The 25,669-nt window shown below is 41.8% G+C and overlaps 1 protein-coding gene across 1 annotated transcript; it reads left to right on the top strand.

The window, feature by feature from the left end:
* Positions 1-1,961: 1,961 nt before the first annotated feature.
* Positions 1,962-19,670, top strand: LOC129751593 (uncharacterized). Its single transcript, XM_055747193.1, has 6 exons — positions 1,962-3,317; positions 3,385-3,632; positions 8,504-8,698; positions 8,761-9,121; positions 10,179-10,207; positions 18,275-19,670. Exons 1-6 carry the CDS (start codon positions 2,109-2,111, stop codon positions 18,603-18,605), a joined length of 2,373 nt encoding a protein of 790 aa, XP_055603168.1. The 5' UTR covers positions 1,962-2,108; the 3' UTR covers positions 18,606-19,670.
* Positions 19,671-25,669: the final 5,999 nt, after the last annotated feature.

The raw sequence follows: 25,669 nt of genomic DNA, 5'->3' as shown, positions 1-25,669 counted from the left end.
TTTTTTTAGTATGTGTGTTGAACATGAGTGACAAACGGTGTAAGAAAACCACCCTTTCCTTTTCAATTTTTTATTTTTGGTATTGTTATTATTTTTAATCTAAATTTGAATTTCGAATTGTTTAGCACACCATTATTAAATTTTTTGTGAACATTATTTTAAAACATAATAGTGTCGTCGACACCAGCTTTTGTATTCCAATAACGATTTTTAGGGTGTTTTATTTAATCATTTTGATAAAAATCTTTTAATAGCATCGAATTCGTCTAAATTAGAGGTGTACCGAATATTGACTTTTTCAACTATTCGTTCAAACGAATATTCGGCCGAATATTCGGTCGAATATCCTGTTGAATTTTTGATAATTTCATTTTCCTTCTATTTCTTCCATCTCAATGCCCCTCATGTTTTTGAGTCGATTATTTTCAACCAGTTGTATAAGACCAACATGAGAATTCTTTAAGTAAGACTTTCTTTGGTTTTCAAAATGCACCAAATGCTAAAAAACATCTGATGACTAGTCACTTCTAAGACGTTTATCACCAAAGAGATTGGGTACCAAGCTATTTTGAAATTGCTTATTTGATATCAAATTAGATGAATGTCAAATTTTAGCAAGATGTTCTCAAGAAGGTAATTTCAGATAATAAGTGATTGAGTTACAGAATCGCTTTTGAAGTTTCGGAATCATCTACATTCAAAATCATACTTTAAAAGATAAATTTCTAAATGAGGATTAATATTTCTAATTAAAAGTTTGAATAAAGAAACTAACTGGATTTGGTTATTTTTGTGATATTACCTGAAATTTATTTCCAGTCGATGTCAACGACCTTCTGGGCAGTATTAAAACCATTTTTCACCACTACTGCCATAGATTTTTTTTGTAAAAAAAAACACCCTTGTTACATTATTAATTGACCAATGAATGATTTTGAAGGAAATTGTGCACAATTTTTAAAGGTTCTTTTCATGTATCGCCAATATTTTTGAAACGCTTAAATTTTAAATTAAAAAAATAGGGACGTAGCTATAACCAAAAAAAGTGTCCCATCATTCCTAAAAGAACTCTAGAGTTTGTTTTGATTAAGTCGTATGAACCACCTGGCATGTTTTGAGCAAATCGATGTTAAAGTTCAGAAACACCTTTTTAATTCTTACTTTGTTATTACTGGTCAAATTAATCTGCAAATTCGAAATTTAATGTAAAACTGAACGCAGAACATGATGATGTACTTTAAACTTGCATTAAATCAGTTCTTATCAATGAAGATGTAGTTACTAAGCTTCATTCGTGATGAGAATCGAAATTAAGTGTCAGAATGCTTAGTAAGGAATTAGATTCATCGGAATATTTTCTCTATTTTTTATCATTAGGAGGAAAACTGTTCAAATTCTTAGAAATCCTTTATAATAAGTAGGTATTAGAAAAATTCCTACTATTAAAGAAAGGAAGAACAATATGGTGCTGAAATAGGATCCTCAGTATTCAGTAAATACATAATATTATTGAAAAAAGTATCACTCTAAACTACTATCAAAGTTTAGAATATTTTGACCATTTTTTTGTGAATCGATTGAACCTTTTCTATAAATTTCTGCTTACATTACCAATGTTAACTATTAAAATTATCATTTTTTTTTCTTTTCTCGAAACTCCAGGTCTCAAAAAATTCCTCTCACAGTATCCGGCCCTGTTCGAGATCAACGGGGACTTTGTGCACATCAACAGCTACACATCGAGCAGCGTGGACGATTCTTCGATCTCGGGCAAGCGCGACTACATCCAAGAGGCAAAAGACTACTTCAAACACAAGCTGCTACAGTACGGCAAGGGGACGGAAGTTCCCATCCGCAGTTTATTGGGTCACCGGAGCCAGGCATCCCCACAGGTGCGACACATATCCGGTCAGCACATCCGAGAGTTCACAGAGTTTCTGTTGAAACATCCGGACACCTTCCAGGTGGTAGACGGCGAGAATGTGGTGCTAGTTGGGTGCGAAAACGAGGAAGACGTCCCGGCGACGGAACGATTGCACCTTCCAAATTCTTCCATCGATACACAGGCCACTCAGCAGTTGCTGGACTCATTTGCTCAAGTGATAGAAATGAAGGGGCCCATAATCGTTGATCAGCTCTTCCACATGGTCACAACAAACTTCCCCGAAGAACAGTGGTTTAACATGTTCAAAAATCCGAGCGACCTCAAGACTTTTCTGAAGCTCTTCTCGGACTGCTTCCACATTCAATCCAATCTAGTCACGCTATTGCAGAAACCAAAGCTGTCCGATTCGCACATCCGACAGGCCCAGGAGAAATTGAATCTGTCGAATAGCACATTTCCGAGCAACACGAGCATCGGAAGTTCCGGAAGCACAGTGGGAAGCACGAATGGAAGCAGCAACACGAGTCGAACGGCCTCGCCCAAAAACATGATCGGCGATTTTAAACTTAACGAACCGGTTTCGGTTCCGATTGGCCCTAACAACAATTCCGTTTGCGCTGCACTGAACAATAGCAACAAAGGCGAACCCACCAGCGGTTTCGATAGTTTACTCATGAATAATGATTTTAGGATGGAAAACCTGTGTCCCAAAAACTGCCCGGACGCTTCAGCCTCCACCTATCCGAGCAAACAAACGCCGCAGCAGAACAGCATCAAGCCGGATCAGCTTTCGGCGGCCAACGAGAAGGCCAATCTCGTCAACAACAATAGTCAGGCTGTGAATCCGAAGAACTTAAATATTTCCCTCAAGCAACGTATCAACAGTTTGGTCATCAAAACCCTAGCTGAAAACCTTGAAAAAGATAAACAATCCATGTCTGCCATTCACCAAACTCATCAACCCGCCGGAACCGGTCAACTCAATAATAACTACGTAACTCCGGTGGCTAATCCCGTGTCCCCAACGCCACCTGGTCCGGTTCACTCGAACGATTACTTCATGGGCGATACCTGGAAGATCAAGGTACTCCAGAACACCAAAGTCGTTTCGACTCTCAAAGATTCGCAATTCATTACGGCAAACATTCTCAAATCGGCAGCCTCCGGCGACGGACAGTCCGTGTTAAGTTTCGACTGCGAAGGCATCAATCTGGGCATACGAGGTAAGATTACGCTCATCCAGCTGGGGACGACTGATGGTGAAGCGTTCATCTTCGACATTACCGTCTGTCCGGAAATGGTGACCCAGGGCGGCATCAAGGAGGTGCTCGAATCCGAAAAAGTCATCAAGGTGATACACGATTGCCGGAACGATTCCGTTAATTTGTTCAACCAGTTTTCGATCCAACTGCGCAACGTGTTCGATACTCAGGTGAGCTACCCTTGTTGAAAAATTAGAAACACCGCTAAATCACTTTGTTTTAATTCACTCGAAACAGTCCGCACACGCCGTGCTGCAGTTCCAGGACCAGGGTAAGCAGGTGTACAAGGTGAAAAACGTTTCACTGAACACTCTCTGTGAGATGTACAACGCCACCGTCAATCCGATGAAGGACCAGCTGAAGAATGTGTACCGCCGGGATCAGAAGTTCTGGAGCCGGCGACCGCTGACGCGGGACATGTTGCTGTACGCCGCCGGAGATGTGCTGATCCTGATCAATAAGCAGCTATTTCTCAACATGGCCACGTAAGTACACTAAAATTATGGGCAAACTATCTCTTAATTTTTCCTCCGATCTGCCACTACAAATTGGGATAGGGGCGGTTTTATACACGGAAGGTTTTTTCCAAGAATACACCAAGGTTTTTTAACGCGGTTTTTTTGTACGGGTTTTTACACGGTTTTCGGGAATTAACACGGTTTTTTTTACACGGATTTCGCGAATTAACAGGAAAATCTTAGCTCTGAGACTAATAATGGATACGTGAGACCTGAGACCTGAGACCAGCGACCTGAGACCTGAGACCAGCGACCTGGGACCTTAGACCTGAGACTTGAGACTTGAGACCTGAAATATGAGACCTGAGATCTGAGACACGAGACATGAGACCTGAAATCTGAGACGTATAACCATAGAGCTATGTGATACGAGACTTGAGACCTGAGCATGAGACATGAGACATAAATTATGAGACCTGAGGCATGAGACAAGAGCCATGAAACATGAGATCTGAGACCTGAGACATGAGACTTTAGACCTGAGACAAGAGTCATGAGACTCGAGACCTAAGACCTGAGACCTGATATCTGAGATCTGAGACTTGAGACCTGAGACCTGAGACTTGAGATCTGAAATATGAGACCCGAGATCTGAGACACGAGACAAGAGACCTGGAACTTGCGACCTTAGACCTTGGACCTGAGACAAGAGATATGAGACTTGGGACCTGAGCATGAGGCATGAGACATAAAACATGAGACCTGAGGCATCAGACAAGAGCCATGAAACATGAGACCTGAGACCTGAGACATGAGACATTAGACCTCAGATCTAAGACAAGAGACATGAGACTCGAGACCTCAGACATGAGATCTGAGACCTGAGACCAGAAACCTGAGACATAAGACAAGCGAGACTTGAGACCTGAGACGAAAGACATGCGACCTAAGACCTTAGACAAGAAACCTGAGACCTGAGACCTGTGACCTGAGACATGATACATGAGATATGAGATATTAGACATGAGACATGAGACATGATAGCTGAGACATGAGTCCTGAAACATGAGACATTAGACCTGAGTCATTAGACATGAGACATCAGACATAAGTCATGAGACATGAGACATGAGACCTAAGACCGGAGACCTGAGATCTTAGATCTGAGACCTGAGATCTGAGACTTGAGACATGAGACTCGAGACCTAAGACATGAGATCTGAGACCTGAGACCAGACTCAGGTCTCATGTCTCAGATCTTATGTCTCCGTTCTTAGATCTCAGGTCTCAGGTCTTAGCTCTCAGGTCTCAGATCTCATGTTTTATGTCTCAGGTCTCAGGTCTCAGGTCTTATGTCCCAAGTCAAATGTCTCAGGTCTCAGGTTTCAGATATATGGTCGCAGGTCTCAGGTGTCATGTCTTCAGTCTCAAGTCTCAGGTCTCAGGTGTCATGTCGAAAGTCTCAGGTCTCAGGTATCAGTTCTCAGGTCTCATGTGACAATTGTCTGGTCTCAAGTTAGGTACCAGTTCGCAGGTCTCAGATCTCAGGTCTCATGTTTCAAGCCTGAAGTTTCAAGTCTCAGGTCTCAAGTCTCAGGTCTCAGGCCTCAGGTCTTAAGTATCAAGTTACATGCCTTATTGTTTCAAGTCTCAGAGCTGTAGAAATTTAAAGGTTTTTTTTACAAGATGTTCCGCAATTAGCAAGGTTTTTTTTACACGGTTTTCGGGAATTAGCACGGTTTTTGCATGTTTTTTTTATCAGTGTAAAAAAACCTTGGTGTATTTAGAAACTAGAAAAATGCAAATAGCTTACGTAAAACTTATTATCTTCCGCTTTATATGAAAAGCAAAACGAGCGTTAAAAAATTACAATTAAAAAAATTAACAAAGGAACTGAAAAAGGATTGTAAGGGAAGGTGCCGGAAAAACTCTTTGTTTAAAAAAACTTCTATCGAAAATTCGCTTAAAAATCGTTTAACTGAGAGATTTTTCGATAATCGGCAACCCTGGCGCCTAGGAGTGATTTTGAAATATATGTATTGAAGGAGAGTGAAAGAATATAAGGTTTTAGGAGTAATACTGTATTTGTGTTCTCCACTCGTGGAGTGTTCCACCGTACCCGATAAAAACAAACACAAATCGTCGCCAGTGTATTGCTATCTCACTCACTCACACGCTCTCTCGCAACACTGGCAAAATTATCGGTGGACCACCGTCCGTAAGCAGAACTCCGACAGGTCAAAACCAGTGCAACACCGTCCGAATAAACAAACAGTTTGACAGCACCTAATGGTGCACCAGTGCAACACTAGTGCAACACTCGGCATAAACAAATACGGTATAAGTAAACTAAGAGTGAGAAAAAGAGAGTGCGAGAAGGTACCAGAGAAACTAGAAATGAGAGGAATCCAAAGTCGATCGAATAGTCGGATGAATGGTTTAGAGCAGTGGTTTTCAAAGTGGTTTCTACCGCCCCCTGGCGGTCGTTGGAAGACTTCAAAGGGGCGATGAAAGACCTCAGAACTACCACTTTTTGTTGTATTTCTATGCAAATTTGTTCGAAAGTACGCCCAGTTTGAAAGTTTGAAAACCACTGGTTTAGAGAGACAAAGATAGGGAGATTTGAAGAGAAAAATGTTGAGAGAGAGAGAGAGAGAGAGAGAGAGAGAGAGAGAGAGAGAGAGAGAGAGAGAGAGAGAGAGAGAGAGAGAGAGAGAGAGAGAGAGAGAGAGAGAGAGAGAGAGAGAGAGAGAGAGAGAGAGAGAGAGAGATTGAAGAGATTAAAATAAAAGTGAGAGTGACATAGGAAAATACTTGGAAAAAAGAATCAGATTCGAAAAGTGAAATTTTTTAGAACAGAGATACACAAAAAGAGGGATTTAAACAAGTGAGTATTGTAATAAAAAAAAGTCCTTCAAAGAGAGTTTGCTTCTAAAGAAGAGAGAAACTTCAAATTTAAGACTCCCTCCCTTTAGTGTTATTCAAAAACAGTTTTTTTAATTATGTTTTATCGAATTTCAAATTCTAAAAAGACTTGATTCCAAGAGTGATTGATAAAAAAGATATTTCTCATTAAAGTTATTAAAAAGAAACCGTTTTTTTTTTTAAAGAAAGACTAAATTTAAAAGAGAGACATTCAAAGACAAAGATTCTAACTGAGAGAGAAAAAATCAAAAATAAAAAGATAGAAAGGTTTGGAAATATTGCTAAACAAAGCCAGATATCAAGGCTAGAAAGCGATCAGCGGAAAAAAGGAATTCCGAATAGAAAGAGAGATTAAGAGAAAACCAGGTGTTTTGCGACTAAACAAAGGAAAATTCCTTTGTCCTAAAAATTTTTTGGGCTGCCTGTAGAGAAATATCTTAAGAGAGAGAAGAATTCAAACACTGTAATTGATACAAAAAAAGCACGATTGTTGAAAGTTATCAAAGAGATCCTAAGAGAATGGGGCCAAGAGAGATTATAGAAAAAGCTAGAGACTCAACGAGAGAAAGAATATAGTCAACTCTCTTCTTTCTCTTTCTGAAATTTTCTGAAAAAATGTAGAAAAATATCTCAAGAGAGAGAGAAGAATTCAAACACTGTAATTGATCAAGGAATATCTAAATAAGGTAGTGTCGAGAGCCATATTGGATTTTTTTTGTGACGTCACAAAAACGATTGTATCGAAAATTTATGTGAGGATGGTAGGAATTTCAAAAAAAAAAACACGTTTTAAAACGAAATCGAATTCCAATTTCATTTCTATTTTGTTGTAGGGCCTCTCTTTGACTATGTAATGGAGTTTTTTGGTCCTTTGAAGATTGCATCATAGTTTTATCTTAATTTATTGATGAATGCAATGTCGCCTTGAAGCTAAAACGTACAAAAATGAAGAAAATATCAACTTCAAAAAAGGTCTAGCTGGTAGATATTGAGTGTTCAACTGATTGTCATGATTTTAATCCAACCGCGGTTTACCATATACAATTCTTATGTAGAACAATTAACATTAATTCATGATTGTTGACTCAGTTTACCAAAATGCCAATAAAAGATTCTGTTTTTGTATAAAAAATTGTGTTTTGATCACTTTATTGTAATGAGGAGCTTAAAATGCACTGACTTGAACATTTTCATGGAAGACTTGAAACTAATTTTAAAGTTTTGCAAATTGCAGTGGTGAAAATCCACCATTTTTTTAGAAATTCGATGATCTATTTTATAGAAAAATTATTTGAAAATGAAACTTTTTTGTACCCATCTTGAAGAGCAAGAATCCTTCTACAATTACATGTTTTCAAAGTGGAAAATTTCCTTCAGATTCTTCGAATTATCATCGAAAAAGAAAATTTTCCTAGTAAATTAACAGATTTTTCGTGATTGTGACGTCTCAGTCTGTACCAATACTAGAGCAGGGCTGCCTTGGCACTACCTTCTTTAAATATTCCTTGGTGGTATTGATACAAAAAAGCACGATTGTTGAAAGTTATCAGAGAGATCCTAAGAGAAAGGGGCCAAGAGAGATTATAGAAAAAGCTAGAGACTCAACGAGAGAAAGAATATAGTCAACTCTCTTCTTTCTCTTTCTGAAATTTTCTGAGAAAATAAATACCATCAATAGGTTTTTTTTATCAAATTCAGAATCAAATATTAAGGCTATGATCATTTAGAATCCGGGCAGTTACAAAGTGTATATTTAAAAAACTATTCATTTGATCGAAAAACTTTCTATGGAGGAAATGAAGGTGTTAATATGATTTTTAATGTAAAAATATAAAAAAAAAAATTTTCGTTGATTACATGAAAGTGCTCGAATACTAAATGATCCCAGCTTAATGTTCCTTTTTTATGTATTTTATAAATTTTTTGAAAATTATTCCGAACTGCAATGGTCAACCTTTTTTTTAAATTTTCAGTTCCATCAAGCCGGAATATCGGGAGCTCCTGGGGGAGCTGTGCACTGAGCAGATTTTAATGCTAATCCGCCCAGTGGACGTCAAGATGCGCAAGAAGCAACGCAAGGTCCGATCCGAGCTGCAAGATCTCAAGGTGAAGCTGAAGGGCGCCAGCAAAAATGTGGTGCTGAGCAACCGCGAGATCCGATTGCTCCGGTGAGTTTAATCTTTAAAAATGTTGAGGATTTTTGGACTAATGATTTTCTCTTAAATTTTAGATACATGGACTTAACGGAAGAAGAGAAAGAGAAATTAAGAGTGTCATACAAGGTGGCCCGGAAGTTGGACAAGTTAGAGAACTTTGATCGGGATCGTGGGGATCAGAGCGATTCGGATGACGATTGTGATGTGATCGAACAGGACTACCAAAGTCTGGACAGTGTCCCGTCGGATAATTCTCTGCCGGGAACGGGCGGAGGTCCGGGAACATTTTCGCCCAAGAACTGTGAGCCGCCAAGTTTGACGGAATCGATGCAGTTGATGGATGAGATTCTGTCCAACACTACCATGGATCGGATGTCCAAGATCGATAAGCTCGAAGCGATCCTATCGGCGGCAACCTTACTACCGAATGATCAGGTAAGTGCTCAGAGTCGTGAGTGCTTAGTGATTGAGACTGGATCGGATTGGCTGTTTTTTTTTCAATAAGTTTGGTTTTGTCCTTCAGTTACTCCTTCGTGGAATTTGGTGGCTTGCTTTTACATTTTTTGTTTTACTTTCATTTCAGTTTTTACACATGCATGATCTTGTTAGAATTTTTATGCACAAGAAGATTAGAGATTTTCAGATGATATCAATGAAAACACGATAAGAATAACTTTGAATGACTTATGATTAAGTGATAACAAAAAAATCTAGATCTAACCAGTAGTAGATAATTTCGATAACAGAATAGTTTATTACATATAACTTCACGTTGGACAATGGTGTTAAAAATAATTGTGATCTTCTTCAATGTTACGCACCAGTACTAACTGTTTATCCGTTACTAACATCCGGTGATTCCGGTGGCTTTCGGAATCCCTCAATTGGCATGGTACATAGTTTGAAATTTAAGAAAAAAATCCTAATAAAAACTTTAATTTCCAAAAATTGTTAATCTTAATTTTTATTCTGCTTTCTCTTCCCTTGAACCTGTTTGTGATCCTCGTTTCCGACGCACAAACGTACTACCTATCCAAATCCTTACTACCAACCACTTACCATACACACTGAAACCATTTTCAAAACATTCCCATCGAACTCACACTCGAAACAATTGTATGTCCGGAAAATCTGAACACCAAATGCCATACGAATCAACCTGTTGTGTAATAATTACGTTAACTGTGCACGTGTACCCATGTTGAATGTTCTACCTGACTCACTCAAACCAAAACACCAACCTATTGCATCCCTAAACAATTTGCACCACCGAATCCAATACCGACTACCCGTTGCATCCTTCCATCCATACATTAACGGATCGATTGACCACGCGTTTATTCACCACCTACGTTTGATTAATTCCTCAAAACCTCTAAAAAAATACATCAATTATACCAATCAAACGTAACCCGTCGGCCAGTCCTTTACCGAGACCATGAACAATTTCAATTCCAATACGATAGTAGTAACTAACGATAATATTCTGCAGCCGGCGAAAAAGGAGGATCCCATCAAGAGGTGAGTTGTAATCTTATTTAATCTATTTTTAAGTTTAATATAAGCTATTTTTGAATAACACAACGCTTGAGAATTCACAAGTAAACCTTGCGTTAGGATATTTTTGTGCGACAGTGCTACGCTCGGACATCTCTTGCTACTCTTTGGTCCATGGCAGTTCGGCATAATCCATACCATCGATGAATCGATGACTTTCGATGCACTCTCACTACAGTATTTGACATGCGCACCAAAACTTAAGCGATGGTCAACCTTTACTCCGATGTTTTTCAGCTGCTGTTTCCAAGATGTCGTGTGTCCTCCAACAATAATGTCCATGTGCGACACAACTCTTTCGTTGGCCACGAGCAGAACTTCGGGTTTTTGGTGGGCTATCTGTAGCTTAAATCCCTCTATCCAGATGCCAACCCTTTCTTCGGACACCGTTGCAAGGTCTTCTACCTCCTCGATTGTTTCGCCGGTGATTATGGGCACCTGGTAGTTTCAGCATCAACAATTCATTACACATGGCATTCCAAAGCACAGGTCCGAATATGGAACCCTGTGGAACAACCGCTGTTAGGGCAGAAGAGCGTAACCCAGTTTCGGTTACTTACGTCAAAACTCGATTTTCGAAGAAGCTTCCTTTTATCCGGCAGAGGGTATTTTTTATTAGTTGATCACCCAGGTGGTAAATCTTTTTTGCGGATCGCATTAAGCCTACCCCCATTCTGATGCTAATCTGGGTCCATGGGTACAATTGGTCGACTCATGATATTGCGTACCCCTACGCCACAAAGGCCACCTGGGGCCTCTGGCCATAATTCCCATCCGGACCTGCAACGAAGGCTAAACCCGTGATAGGAGACCATACTCGCGGAAAGCGCTCAACGGCAATACTCGTTAATACGTACTACTCCAGCATATATATCCTGCCTCTTGTTACGATTCAGGACTAAGGACCTCTCCTCTGACGACTCGAGGTCCGACCTTTTCTCGCAACTCGAGGCTCGCTTGGTTTGCACGACTATCGTGCGCTCCGCCTCTGTTCGAGACCAATGACCTCTCTTCTAACGGCTCGAGATCTTGGCTCCGCTTGGTTTGGCTAGAGGCCCTCTCCTCTTTGCCTGTCCGTGTGCCGAATCGAGAGCAGCTTATCCTGGACACGCGCCTGTCACAGCACACGTCCAGGGCTTTACGAAACTCCAAGGATGATTCCCGGCGAAGACGTCATCCGACTCGAGTGACTCAGCCGCCGACGACGTGAAGTCACCCTACCCGAGAGTATTTCGCGGCGTAAATACTCTTCCCCCTACGAGTTCGACTGCGAAGAAGGTCAAGTCCTATCCCCGCAGCTTCCCTCGTAGGGAGCTCGTTCTACTCAGATACCTACACACACCGTTCTACACAGATCCTACACAATGTTCGCGACGTACCTAACAGCTCGGCATACGCAGAAGGTAGAGTCTTATCTTTGTATGCTTTACTGCTAGGATCGGACGTACACTACTCAGATGCTCCCTTACGAAGGAGTCAACGTGACCAAACCGATGGTGGTACTGCATGAAGCATCCGTGACCAGTCAAGAACTGTGTCATGCAGAAAAATCCACCTCACCATGTCTCCGGTCCATCCAGGATCCGACGTTAGGGATCAAGCGATGGATCCACCGGCAACGTTCCGAGCTGTCCCACTCCGAGCACCATCTCGGTGTGAGCCAGACGCAAGCTTTTGGGGCGCATCCATCTTTCCACCTTCTCAATAGCTACTGTGGCGAGTAGCTGGACCTCTTTGGTTGATGGGCCCGATGCTAGGAGAACCAAGTCATCGACGAATCCCACAAGTCTCACTCCCGTGGGAAGACGCAGTCTTAGCGGTTCATCGTAAACTAAGTTTCACAATACCGGGCCAAGTATCGACCCTTGTAGAACCCCACACAAGACACTCACTGTTTCCAGTCCCTCGCTGGTCATATACTGTCGTTGGCGGTTACGGAAGTAACACTCCACCATCCTACAGATATACGCCGGAATCCTCATAAGGATGAGCGACGACGCAATCGCTGCCCAACTGTCGTTATTGAAGGCGTTATTCACGTCAAGGGTGATCACTGCTCAAAACCGGTCTCCTCTCCTCTTCCTCAGTCTGCCTTCGTCTGCCCCTTCGATGACACGTCGAATGGCATCCACCGTACTGCGACCTTTCCGAAAACCAAACTTTTTATCGAATAGGCCGTTCGCGCTTTCGGTGTATAGCTGGATCCTGCTCTGTACCACCTTCTCTAACACCTTTCCAGCAGTATCCAGGAGCAGGCTTGAAAATTTTCATTCATGTCTTATGAATGAGAAATTTTTAACGTAGTCACCATCATGTTTTCCCAAAATATGTCTTCGAGCATGTCGTGACTGATATATCGAATGGTCATGACAGACGAAAGATCACCTAAATCACGCGAGAAGAATAACTTTCGCATGTGAGAAAAGCAGGCAGTGAATGAGTGATAGGCCATAGTTATTTAATTTAAAGACAATCTCATATCTTTGTTCTTCGAATAGATGTCTTGCAATTTCATTTATTTATTTATTCACAATTTACATGGCCGTCAATACACAAAGGCTATTCAGGCCGAAGGTTTTTAGAAAAGTTTTCTTATAACCAAGATTAGTTAAAACTGTCTTCTATGTTTAGAAGAATGATCACAGACGAATAACATTAGTTTTTTATCGGACCAATAAATCTGGAGAATTAATGAATTTTTCAGTTTCAAAGATAATGGACATGACTTACTTTGAATGAAGGCAACAATACTTAACCTGATCTATAGTTTATAATTGGTGGGCTTACGGACTTCTTACAATAAACGGTAAAAAATTAAGCAATTCTGATTCAAATTTTTATTTTTAAAGACTGATGCGGAACACATTAAAGAGATGAAGGTTTCGTGCTATTATTTATTCTGCTTTATATTGTGAACCTAAATCTTGAACATTTTTCTACCTGGCGCGTGAGATTAAAAAGGTCAAGTCACTAGAGTCCGTTGATAACACTATTATAGTCATACCAACGTTAACGTTAACTCGGTTAAGATTTTTTTAAATAACACAATAGTCGAATGGTTCGTAGAAATAAAAAATCGTGCTGAACTGATGAAGGCTTCTGAATTCTTGATGAGTGATGTCCCAGCCATAGAGATCACCACAACACTAGATTGTTAAAGTTATTAGGATTGGCAGCATGCAGATAAGTAGTTCCGAGGTTCTTTAAGATTCGAGTCAGTTTTTTTTTGACGTCACACCAAGTGCGCTAAAATGTAGAAAAATTTTAAATAGAAAATTCAACAACAAAGTAGCCTAGTACCTACAATTAAAAAAAACTCTCCTCTCTCACGGGTTTTGTTCTCCGATTGGACATCTGGAACTGCAACGGAACATTTGCAACTGAGATTTTGAATAAGTTCGCCGTTGTGCTGCGTCATCAAAGATTTCTCATTCGTTTATAATAACCGCAATGAACGACACTCTCCGGCGATAATTCTCGTACTCGAATGTACCGACTGCGACTCCATCCGGGCCCCACAATCCTCTAGGCATCTTTGAATATAAGGGTTCTGGAGGCTATTCTTTAAGTAATTTTCACAACTTCTTCAAGTGGAGATCGAAAACGAATGACCGATTGTGTAGAAAATAAACAACTGTAGAATTGCCTTGGTGATGGTTCTCATGACACGTCTACCAAAACCAGTCATGACTGATTTTTTTGTATTGGTCGCGAAAGCAGGCTTAGATGACTGATCACCATGTGGTGATATGTTTACAGACTACATGATTGAAAGGTATATACGTGAATGATATCAGTATTTCTAATATCCTTCAGAAACCAAGCAATCATTTCGTGTCTGTTTTCATCGCGATAGATTTTGAAATTGGTGACAGACGAAAAATAAATCGACTCCTTGGTCGCAAAATTTAGTTCACGACACTGACATATTCCCATTCCTGTCCAGGAGACATATCGGGCGATATGCTGGTGGCTTGCCCGGTTTTGGCAGGAGCACAAATCGCTGCCGCTTCCACACGTCTATCATCCACGTACTGTTGCAGTGATAACCGGAACATTTCAGGATGTTCCATGCGCGGCCTTAACTGCTACATTAGGGATGCCCGGACCCGGAGCTTTGTTCAACTAGAGGGACTCAGCGATGTCGCGCAGTTCCTCCAGCGAAATCTGCTCCTCTTCACTCGTATCTAGCCCGTGGGCAGCTAGTACGCAGGTCCGCGATTTCCGTCGTCCATCAGTATACGGGTTGCCGAGTGTCCTTCCGCTTGGCCCTGCTTGTAATCGCAGCGTCTTATGCGCGTGCGAGAACCCTCGTCAGGTTTTCTGCGGACAGGTTTTCCAAGTTCCACTCCCAATTTAACACAAGTTTCACTCCTAATTTAACGACTTCCAGAGGCGTGCTCCTGTTGTCGTACCTCTTCTACCTGCTCGCGTACTTGTGCCTACTCGATACTGAATCGCAAAGTGATCGCTATCGGTGAACGCACTACTGAAGATGACGTCAATGATGGACTCGCGCCCATTCCTGTGGTAGGTCCTTGTATCGTCTACATTCCCCAAGTCTACGTTCAGCCTTGCCAGGGCTTCCAGTAGAAGCTGTCCCCCGGGGTTTGTAAGGCGACTACCCCAACGGACTACGGCCAACGCGTTGAAGTCCCTACCTAAGACAACGGGGCTCGTGCCCGTGAGACCTTCGACGATTTTGTCCATCATGACGCCGAACCTCTCCAGAAACCACCTAGGAGGGCGTAGCAGCTACAGACGAAGATCCCGTTAACCTTGGCTATCACGAAGCCTTCCTCTCCAGCAGGCACCACCTCTTGTATGGGGTATCTTCCTGTAACCCATATCGCGGCCAGTGTGGCTTTATCGGTTACCCAATCACTGCCATCCGAGGTCCTGCGATACGGGTCTGCCACTTCGCCACATCCAGCTTTTCCTCAAATGCAATCTGCCGCAACAGCTAATGTGCTGAGTGGCGGTGGTTGAGGTTGAGCTGGACCGCTTCTATCCCCGCGAAGATGCAGTCGACGCCTTTTGAAAGGCGGGGCAACTAGGGTTGCCATCTCTGTGTCCTCCACCGCAGTGGAGACACTTTGCGTCTTTGGTGCAACTAGCCGCCTGATGGCCGGCTTCACCGCACCGCCAACACAAGCCACTCCTATCAGTGCCCTTGCAGGCGAATGATTTGTGCCCATATTCCACACAACGGAAGCACCTTTCCGGTTGCTGGGGGATGACTATCTGGCAGATAGACTAGCCCACCTTTAGCCGCCCACACTTGAGTGCTGCGTTTGCTGCCGCAACCGGAAGTTTCTCGAAAGCCACCTGTGTCCCGGATTTAGGAGGCCCTTACCGCATCCTGACCGAAATCAGGTCCGTTTCGATCTGACACAGATCCTTCAGCGCATCCTTAACCTCAACATCCGTGGCTATCTCGTCGAGGTTTTTAACCCTGACGGTAACCGGGCTTGGATTTTCGTAGCTTCACCAACTATCTCCTGGGTAAGCGCACTACACTCCGCGCTTTTCGCCGTCGAGCCTCGTCGGAGTTCGAGGATCATCTTGCCGGAAAGTGTTCGGCGGATTCTCCTGACATAGCCTCCTAGGCCCACCAGCCTATCGATTGTCCTCATTTGGCGGAGAACATCACCATCAACGCCTCTCCCTTGTCTCTGACCCAGTTGGGTTTGGGCTTGGACTTGGGTTTGGGCTTGGACTTGGGTTTGGCTTTGGCCTTTTTCCGTTTGCGCTCAACCGTCTGCCACCCAGTTGGCGCTTCTGGAACCCTTTCCCTTTATCCTTTTTTTACGCCCGGATCCTACCGGACCTTAGGATCCTGGGAACGCTTTTTCAGGGTTCCTGCTCTCGTCTCTCCTGGAGACCCTCTTTTCCGCTTGCAGTTTCCGGCAAACTCCCCTCCACCGTCCGTCTGCACGCAGACGCTGACCTTCTTCGATCGAATTGTATCCACCCGCAGAGGGGTCCCACATCCTCACGTGCCTTCTTCCGGCATTCCGGTGCAGTGAGCAGGCTCACTACCGCTCTGTTCGCCTTGACGAACATCGCCATCATGTTGACGAGTTTCTCCCGCACGTCCTTGTGGATGTTAGACTTCTTTCTAACACAATCCAGAAGGTTCTGCGTACCCGCCATTGCCAACGCTAGCTTCGCAGGGGTCTCAGGGTTTTGAAGCTCCGGGGAGCTTAGGAGTTCCTCGACTTCCTGCTGGACTCCGACGAAGGAGTCTTCTCCCTCCTCGGACGGATTGGGACATTCGCCCTTCTCTGCCTCACTCACTTCCTTCCGCCTTTTGTTTTTTAAATTAGAGTTCATATTTGATCCCACGAGTCGCGAGGTAAATATACGGTCCACTGCACCAGTGACCTGCTTAGCGCTGCGAGGACTGGAATACTGTGGGGTGTGTCCTGGTGCCCCACAGGCAACCGTTTGGGCTGGTGTGACTTAACGACCCGTTAGTCTTCCGATTGTACGTCGGCACGGTTCAGCGTTACACCTCCACCAAATGGGCTCGGTTTCCAATAGATGTTCCAAGTTCATAGTCCGAATTCGTTTGCAAGGGTCTTCGTGAGGGGAGGCGGGGAGGTGTAGTTCTCTCGGCCGTACATCTGCGGTAATGCAGACACGTTTCCACCCTGCACCACGGGGAGGTGGAACTACTTCGCAGAGCAGTAGCAGAGAGTATTTGGAACACGCATCCTGTGAAGCGCTTTGGCACTAGCTTCCCAGCTGGCATTGTTGAAGGCATTCTCGACGTCGATCGTCACAATGGCGCAGTGACGTACACATGTCCGCTTTTTTCTAAATGCGCTCTTCGAGTACTCTGTCATCATTCGAATAGCGTCCATCGTAGATCTCCCTTTTCGAAAACCGAAATGTGTGTCCAGCAGTCCCCTTTCGCCTTCTGTGTAGGTAATAAGTCTGTTGAATATTGTGCAATGGCTAATTATCTACGAGAAAACACCCGAATTACGAGACAGTAACACACCGCGTACACACGACTGAATCGATCAACTACTGCCCATGAAAAGAAGGGGGCGACGCTGACGTGAGAGAAACAGCTAACGGTAGGATGTATTCGTACGCGCCACACACGGTCAATGCAATCTATACAGTAGGTGTCTGCTTGTTAACTCGTGTACCGCACAAATATTATCCTCTCAAGTAGATTACAAAGAGTGTCAGACAAATGGGTCTGTACGATGATGGATGCCCTGGAGGTTTCCAAGGTTTCCGTAGTAGCACCAACATCGTCGTTTTCCACAGATTGGGGAACTTTTATAGCACCATTCTGAAAGTATCCGGAATGGTCTGTACCGTCACCTTCAGCACTGCATTTGGGATTCCGTCCGGAACAGGGGTCTTATTCAACGCAAGTTTTTAGCGATAGCCACAAGTTCCCGTGGGCTCTCACGTCTTACGTGGCTAGTAGCCACAGATTCGGGCCATGCTGCGGGAAAAGATGTACAACGATCTCTTTCAATTTTCCGGACACTTTTAGGTCGGCGACCTTGGGCCAACGAATTTCGCCAGTATAACTGTATAGACTTGGCCCCATGGGTTATCGTCTACGTTCTGCTATTGAAAGCACGTCGAAGGAAAATGTGACATGTGTAATGTTATGTAATGCTTGTTCTAAGGTCAAATTTAGGCACACTAAGGAATCTGTTTTTATTTCCTTCCAGAATACAGTAACTTTACTCAGCCAAATATGAATGTTAATGAATATTATGGTTTCTTGCTATGTTAGTCATAACGCGGAATTGTCACATGCTTGATATGATTGATTGTTTGATAAGAAAGACTTTAAACTTAAAAGTTCGTTCATCTCTGTAGTGCTTGATATGAATTCAAGATGTTCTTTTAGTCTGGTTAACTTGTTCGAAATAAATTCATGAAAAGTTCGGGATCTTCCATTTTGGAAATCGACAATCATCAAATTCACTAGAGCTAACACTATCTGTAGTATAAAAAAATTCTCGCACAATTTTAACGTTCCATCTCTTGCAGTCGGTCTACAAAATCAACGGGTACTACTACGACTAGCTCGGTTGGTGTTATCACCGGAGGAGGATCCAAACTATCCTCCCGGCTCCAACAGCAACAGCACGGCTTGACGCCTCCCCCAGCCTCAGTTTTTCATCATGCACCGAGGCACCATGCGACCGAAACTCGGGAAGCAGCCTGCCAGACGCTCAGCACCGGGGACATCGTCATTACCAAGATTTTCTTCAAGGAAGAACAAGACAAGAAGGGCGAAAAGACGCTTATGGTCTCATCCAAGAATGGGGAAATGAATGCCGAATTGCAACAGCAACAGCATCATCAGGTACATGCCTGAGGTCAACGGCCGGAACACCGGAACAGGTCGGATCGCCGATCCCGGTTTGGGATGTTCCAACAGAATTAGTTTGGTTGGTTGTCTACAGGAGGAACTTCTTGGAGGGTTCCGGACGGGTTATTTTTTTTTCTTGTTGGTTTCAGTATGGATATCAAATATCTGAGCGTTCAGCAACGAGCACGAGGAAGACAGGAAGAAGGGATCGAGGAGAGTGTGTGAGATTTAGTTTTGTTTCGAGAAAGATGACCAGATATATTTGGAAAGCTTAGGACGTATGCTGATAGTATGAACGAGAAGCAATAATTTATCGGTTGATGCAACATTTACATATGAAAACAAATCTAACTATTTTTAACGATAGCTGTAACCAGCGAAGGAAGAATATGTATTTATATGGATTTAACGATCAGAACACTAGGCTGCAAACTAGACAAAATTCGAAGTGTAACTAATTGTAAATAGGAAACGAATCATTTGCTAAAAAATGATATAACCCCCATAACGAAGGATCGTCATTATCAATATTATTTTTTGATAGTAATATATGAGACATATATATTTGACAAAAAGAAGTCGTTGAAAAAAAATCGAAAATCAAAAATGCTCCTGAATGAAATATTGTATGCATAGCTATACATTGTTGTATTAGAAAGTTTAAGCAGACAAAAAGTTAGAAATATGATAGAAACAAAATTCGAACGTTTGTGTGAAGGCTTTTTTCCCTATCATTTCGGTAGAAACACACTTTGATGATATAGCAAAATGTAAGTCAATTCAAGACCATGATAGTTAACAAGTATCACATCAAACATATTAGACAAGAAAACAAATATCAAAATCGCTTTTCAAATATACAGGAACAAGTCTTGCTATACTGCGCTGCTACTATGAAATAGGAGACAACAACACATGTGGTAACAACAACGATCGATTTAAAATTGAAATTGTAAACAAGAAAAAAAAACCTATTAACAATTTGATGAACTTTGTGAGAATTGAAACAAAAATTTATATTCTGAAAAACAAAAAACGAAAATAAAAATGGCAAAATATTCTAACAGTAAATTGGGTGCTCTGTTTTTCTTTTTTCTCTCATTTAGATGACATTAACAGATATCACATTCCGATTTATGGTCATGTAGTTGCAGTGTTTCAAATTCAGATTAAAATTTCTCATGCAGACTTCACAACTCTAAATTAAGATTGCAATTAAAAATTTAAGATTCAAAATTTGAAAATTCGGAATTAGATTAAAGACTCAATTACGTAGATAAAATTTCGATACTTACTTAAATTTCCATTTGAGGTTTCAGACCTTTTTTAACGTTTATTTATTTAAAATGGATCATGCCTGTAGAGCTGTCAGCCTTCATATCTGGAATCGAACTTAAGATTCAAACACAGATTTCAAACAAAATATTTTTGGTTTCAGAATTCAGAAATCAAATATATACATCAGACCGCTGCAAGCTTTGTGTGGAAATTTCAAATTCTTTAATTTTCACACCTCCCATAACTTTTTTTGGTTGTTTTTGCTGCCAGAAATAGCAACAAAATTTTTGGAAGCGATCCACTTAGTCCTGAATTAGCGCAACAAATTTTAATTTTGTATGGGAAAATAAAATTTTTTATTCTAAAATCGCCAGAGATGTACTGAATGCTCCAAAAATATAACTATGAATAAAAAATATTGCTTGATTCTTGCAGTACAATTCATGTGAACAAAGGACACAAAATCTAAGTTTTTAGGTAAATTTCACATATTTGTAATCGGCCAAATACTTTAGAAAAAAAAACAATTTTAGTCCCTGAAGAAGATCCAAAACGGATTGAAACGTTGGATTTAAAAAAAACACAAAAATCGTTTTTGCTTTAATAATTCCCATAAGAAAAAAAATTACTTTAAATTCAGAATTGAAATTTTGATTTACGGTTTAAATTTCTAGTTTTAGATTAAATTTCATATACCTATCAGAATAAAATTTCAGAAATTTATTCAAATATAGATTTCAGATTCCTTATTTGTATTTTAAATCTTAAAATTCAGATTTCAGATTTTGTTTTCAGATTTCAGAAGAATCAGAAGTTAGATTTTGATATCAGTTTAAAATTTTTAATTCCAAATTTTCGATTTCAGCCGTTGATTTCCGAGTAACGTTTGTGATTTTTTGGTTTTTTGTATTATTGATATTTCGGAGACTTAAGAAAAAGATTTCAGATACTGAAATCTAAAATATGAAATTTTGAACTCAAATTTTGGAAATTGAAATCGAAATCTGATATTTAAATGTAGACCAAATATTAAATTCAAAATTTAGGAGCTAAAATTCAGATTCTGTATTTGGGACTATAAAATTTGTACTTCAACGTTCTGATTTCAGATTTATTTTTTTTCGATGCAGCTTTCAAATCCAGTTTTTGAATTTCAGATTATAACGAGAGACCTCGACCCACTTCCTGTTTCTAGCGGATGGCTTAAGCGCCACTTCCTGAAGGAAGACCATCCACCCTTTCTTGTTTTGCCCAGCTGATGAGACTCAGTCGTGAGTTCCTTTTCGGTTCCCTATTTGGGAAAGAAGCGGAGAGGTATCTGGAAAGGATCTCGTACTTCGACTCTTGCGAGCCGCCCCGAGAACGAGAAAAACCCAGAGCGATTTGTGAGAGGGGGGTTGACCATTGTTCGATGCGAAATGAGTCAGGGATCCAAATCGTCGGGCGAGCTCCCACCCTTGTACGGTAAGAACGAGAAAGATCGTGATTGGATTCGCGGCCAATCTCTGCAGTAAAAGCGATCGGAAGCAAAAACAGGAAACCGCGAACAAGGTGCATTCCCCCTCCCCAATATCCAATTAGAAAATCATTTAGCACTCGAGATTATTTTACGTGCTATGCATACAAAACTCCTTTTATTCGTCGTAATTGTAGTGTTTGTTTACATGTTTGTGCTTGGACCAAATTGTGTCCGTTTACCCTAGTGGAGCTTTCGGCTTTCTGTTGGTACGTGTATGGAGGTGCGTGGTGTTTAGTGACTATTCGATCGTTTGTAGTGTTTACATTTACAGTTTTCCGATTACGGTGGAATTTCCATTCGTGGGTGGAAAGTGGCTACTTTAAGCTCGCCAGTCCAACCCAATTCGACAATCCGGCAGAATAAACGTCGCGGATTAATCTTCCGGCACGCGCAACATAAATTGATCAAAGTTGCCCGTTGGCCCGTAAATACAATCGATCGATAGTGTACAGTGTTGCGCAATCTATGAGTACTCACGTTTCGCTATAGCATTGATAGTGTATGGAAGAGTTGCGCTCAAACACACAAACTAAGGCTCCAACGCATTCAAAATAAAGTTTTGAAGATGATACTTAAACTGCCCCCATGGAGCAGAACAGCCGAAGTCCACGATAAAGTTTGCATGGATACTCTGGACATCAAATTTCAAAACTATAACCAACGATTTGGAGAGAGGTGCCTTGCTTCTGAGCATGATATTATTCGTGAGTTGATGATATAGGTTAATGTTAGTATAAGTAGGTAGTTATATTTTAATAATTCATAACTAAACACTAATGCACAATCATGGAAAAACTAATTATTACTTATTGTAAACAACACAACAAAACACACACACACATTAATATTTACAAAGATGAGATGCAAATAAGCAAAGCACTTGATATGTAAATCATTGGTAAAAGCAAAATGAAAAATGAAATAAAATATATTTAATGTAAAAAAAAAAAAAAATAGCATTGATAGGGAAGAATGACCCTGGCAGTGAAACTCCCTTGAAAAAAAAAAAAAAGCTATAGCATTGGCGGGGTTTTGTGGAACCTCTGCCTCGATGATTCCACAGTCGCTGGTGCTGTCTACTGCGTTCCCGTCTAATGAATGTCGGTGGACGGGCGGTGGAAGTAGGTATCGGCCGGCGGTGTGGAACTTTTTTATGCCGGCAGGTGGTCGCGTGGCTAGTGAAATCCTCGCTGCGTTGTTGCGATTCACTGGCTCCGGGGACTGACTAATGTGAGCGCGTTCTGTCTGGTGAATGTCGGCAAACTCGGCTGGTTGATGGTTGGTGTCAACCCGTGTGCTGCGTTGGCTACCAAGCGAGTTTCTAGCAACGGTGTAGCAGGTGTTGCGGATCCCTGTACGACGGAACAAACACATTTCGATTCACCTTCTGATTCGCCTTATCTTCACCCTACGTACCTTTTATGTAAATTGTTGTACTTTCATAAATGAAAAAGCTGTTTTACAAAAGTAGACTTTATTCGACAAAAGGCAAAACTGGAATGAACTAAATTTTCACTTGTTGATTTTCCTTAGTGATAAATTGGTTGCTATGCTAGTAGGGAAAACACTCACCTACTAGTCGGATGGTAATATTTCTCCCTTCTTTATTCTCAGAATACTAGGTATGGCTCCAACCTTGATGGCATTCTGATCGTACGTTGAGGTCGTGGTGGTCTGGAACCTGAGAGAATAGGTTCTGTGGTTGACTGTAAAGGACTCCATTCTTCAACGTCCCCCGGGAATTTAGCTTGATCATCTGCTTGAATGGTTGAGTCGAGCTGGGATTCTGGTTCGTTGATAGGAGCAGTGGAACACGGTTCTTGATGTATTGGTACCGAATTCCGATTTGGTGAAACAACTTCTGAACTCTGTGATGGTGTTATGTCCTGATGGTTCGGTGACGGTAATCCAAACATGTCCATGAGAATGTTGAGTGGTGGATTGCAATCAGCTGTTGTTCCCCTCTCACGCCGCTTGAGTTGATTAGCAGGTGAACGAGTCAGTTTCCGTCGTCCGTGCCGTGGTTTGGAAACTTCCGAAAATGATGCGTTGCATCATTGGACCGAAACTTCTCTGGTTCGAATTGGATGGAAAATCTTGGAGAGAGGTAGTGACCACAAATCAAACATCTCGATCCAGTCCAGACCGAAAAGATTGAAGTTTTGATTTGTCACGTAGCACAACCCAGATTTCGTGTTCTTGTCCAAAGTGATGTTACAATGCAGCTGACCAATGATGTTGAAGGGTTTTCCTGATGCGGTTTTTGCTTGGATACCGGTTTGAAGGAGAGGTGGTGAGCCAAGTTCCTGCCACGAACGCTTGGAGAGGATGGTGATGTCGGACGCTGTATCAAACTGCATACGTAACATCACTCCGTCGATGGTGACATTCAGGAACTTTCTTGACGCTGTGCTGCTTCCACGGTTGATAGCAAAAACTCCGTTGACTTTTGGTTTGAATTTTTCCTTCTGTTTCTTGCTTTTGACAGATGGCTTCGCCGAAAAGCAATTGCAGTAGCCTTCCTTGTGGCCCGTTTCGTTGCAGACTTTGCACGTGTGATTTGAAAATGAGCAATCACGAACAAAGTGCTTGTCTCCACACTGCCAACAAGGACTCTTTGGGACGCTTGACGGTTCCCTCGGTGATGAAGCGGGTTGATACGACTGCTTTTTCCGGTTGATTGCGCAGATTGAAGCTGTCGTTGGTTGCTTCTGTTCCAGCATAGCCGTGTCGGATTTGAGGTTATGTAAACGTTGGCATTCGGTGATCAGGCTTTCCAGTTTACATTCCCCTTCGCCTTCGGATTCCAACTTCGATAACAACCTTGTTCGGATGTCAGATTCCCTCGGAGACCGTAGACCACAAATAAAAATTAGGGATTTGAACTGATCTGCGGTGATTTTGTTCAGCTCAAAATCCTCGCAGCGTTTATTCACGATTCCGGCGTAGGTAACGTAATCATCTTCCCCGAGCTTCGTAAGTTGAAAACATTGATATCGCTTGTTAAATAGTGAAATTCGAACACCAAACAACTGTTTCAACTTAGTGACAGTGTCGGCAAAAGAAAATTCACGTGGATGGTTTGGCAGAATAAAATTCACATACTTGTCGTGAACGTTAATGCTGAGGCTCCTCAACAGCAGGCGAACTTTTGCTTCGTCATCCAGATTTTCTCCGTCTTTCAGAAACAGGTCCTCGTACTTCTAAAACCATCGATCGAATACCAAACCGTTTTCGGGATCGTAGCAAAATTCCTTGATGTTTGACGCCAATGACTCGATGATGAATTCTGGACCGCTTGCTGGCCGGACTGGGGCTTCTTGATTATTGAACCGTTCCATCATAGCCATCAAACGAGCGTTTTGTTCAGCCATCTGTCGGTTTTGTTCGGCCATCTGACGATTTTGCTCCAAGATGATTTCAAGCAATCTTGAGCTTTCGGTTGGTGGTGCCATTTTCCGTTGATTGAAAACGTGCGTTCTTCAATTCTCGTCGCCAAAATGTTGTACTTTCATAAATGAAAAAGCTGTTTTACAAAAGTAGACTTTATTCGACAAAAGGCAAAACTGGAATGAACTAAATTTTCACTTGTTGATTTTCCTTAGTGATAAATTGGTTGCTATGTTAGTAGGGAAAACACTCGCCTACTAGTCGGATGGTAATACAAATCTTGGCACCACAAGCACAAAGCCTCAACTATGCCGTTTCGAGACCGTATGGGCTACGTAAAGAGAGCTGATTAACGATAAGAATACTAGGTTGGGGGTTTGCAAATTTAATTACCAAGAACACTAATCGACCCGCGAGCTAAATTAGACGATCTTGCCTGTTCTTATTACCAAAGGTAAATGAAATGGAGAGTCTCTAAAGCCTTTCGATGGACCAGATCTGGCTCAACTTCGCACCGGAACTACCCGATACGATGGAATCTAATCACGAAGTTAAACGATCAACTCCATTTTCGCGAATGCTCGGATAAGCCTTGTCTTCCCCTTCGGAGATCCCTTTCAGGGGCCTAACTTTTTCTCTCGTCAACCTAAGGTGTACGAAAATATCCCGAAAGAGGTCATTCAACTGACGCCAAGCAAGAATGTGGTGATGATCTTCGAAAGTAAGCAGCTTAAGCCACGCTTTCGCCAAGACTCGTGTCATTAAGAAGGAAAGTCATTAGTTTTAATGATTGTTCGCTAAGGGTGGCTCTATGAATTTGTAATTTGGAAGTTTTGATGTCACGTTTATATTACTATGAGGGAATATTTTTAAGTTAGCTCTA

The sequence above is a fragment of the Uranotaenia lowii genome, chromosome 3 (genome assembly GCF_029784155.1).
Source record: "Uranotaenia lowii strain MFRU-FL chromosome 3, ASM2978415v1, whole genome shotgun sequence".
NCBI lineage: Eukaryota > Metazoa > Arthropoda > Insecta > Diptera > Culicidae > Uranotaenia > Uranotaenia lowii.
Note: the sequence above shows the minus strand (reverse complement) of the source record. Positions and strands in the feature narration are given on the sequence as shown.

Coding starts and splice junctions, on each gene's coding strand:
- LOC129751593 (XM_055747193.1), top strand. CDS start 2,109: ATGAAGGGGCCCATAATCGTTGATCAGCTCTTCCACATGGTCACAACA. Junction 3,633..8,503: donor CTATTTCTCAACATGGCCAC/GTAAGTACACTA, acceptor TTAAATTTTCAG/TTCCATCAAGCCGGAATATC. Junction 10,208..18,274: donor AAGGAGGATCCCATCAAGAG/GTGAGTTGTAAT, acceptor CATCTCTTGCAG/TCGGTCTACAAAATCAACGG.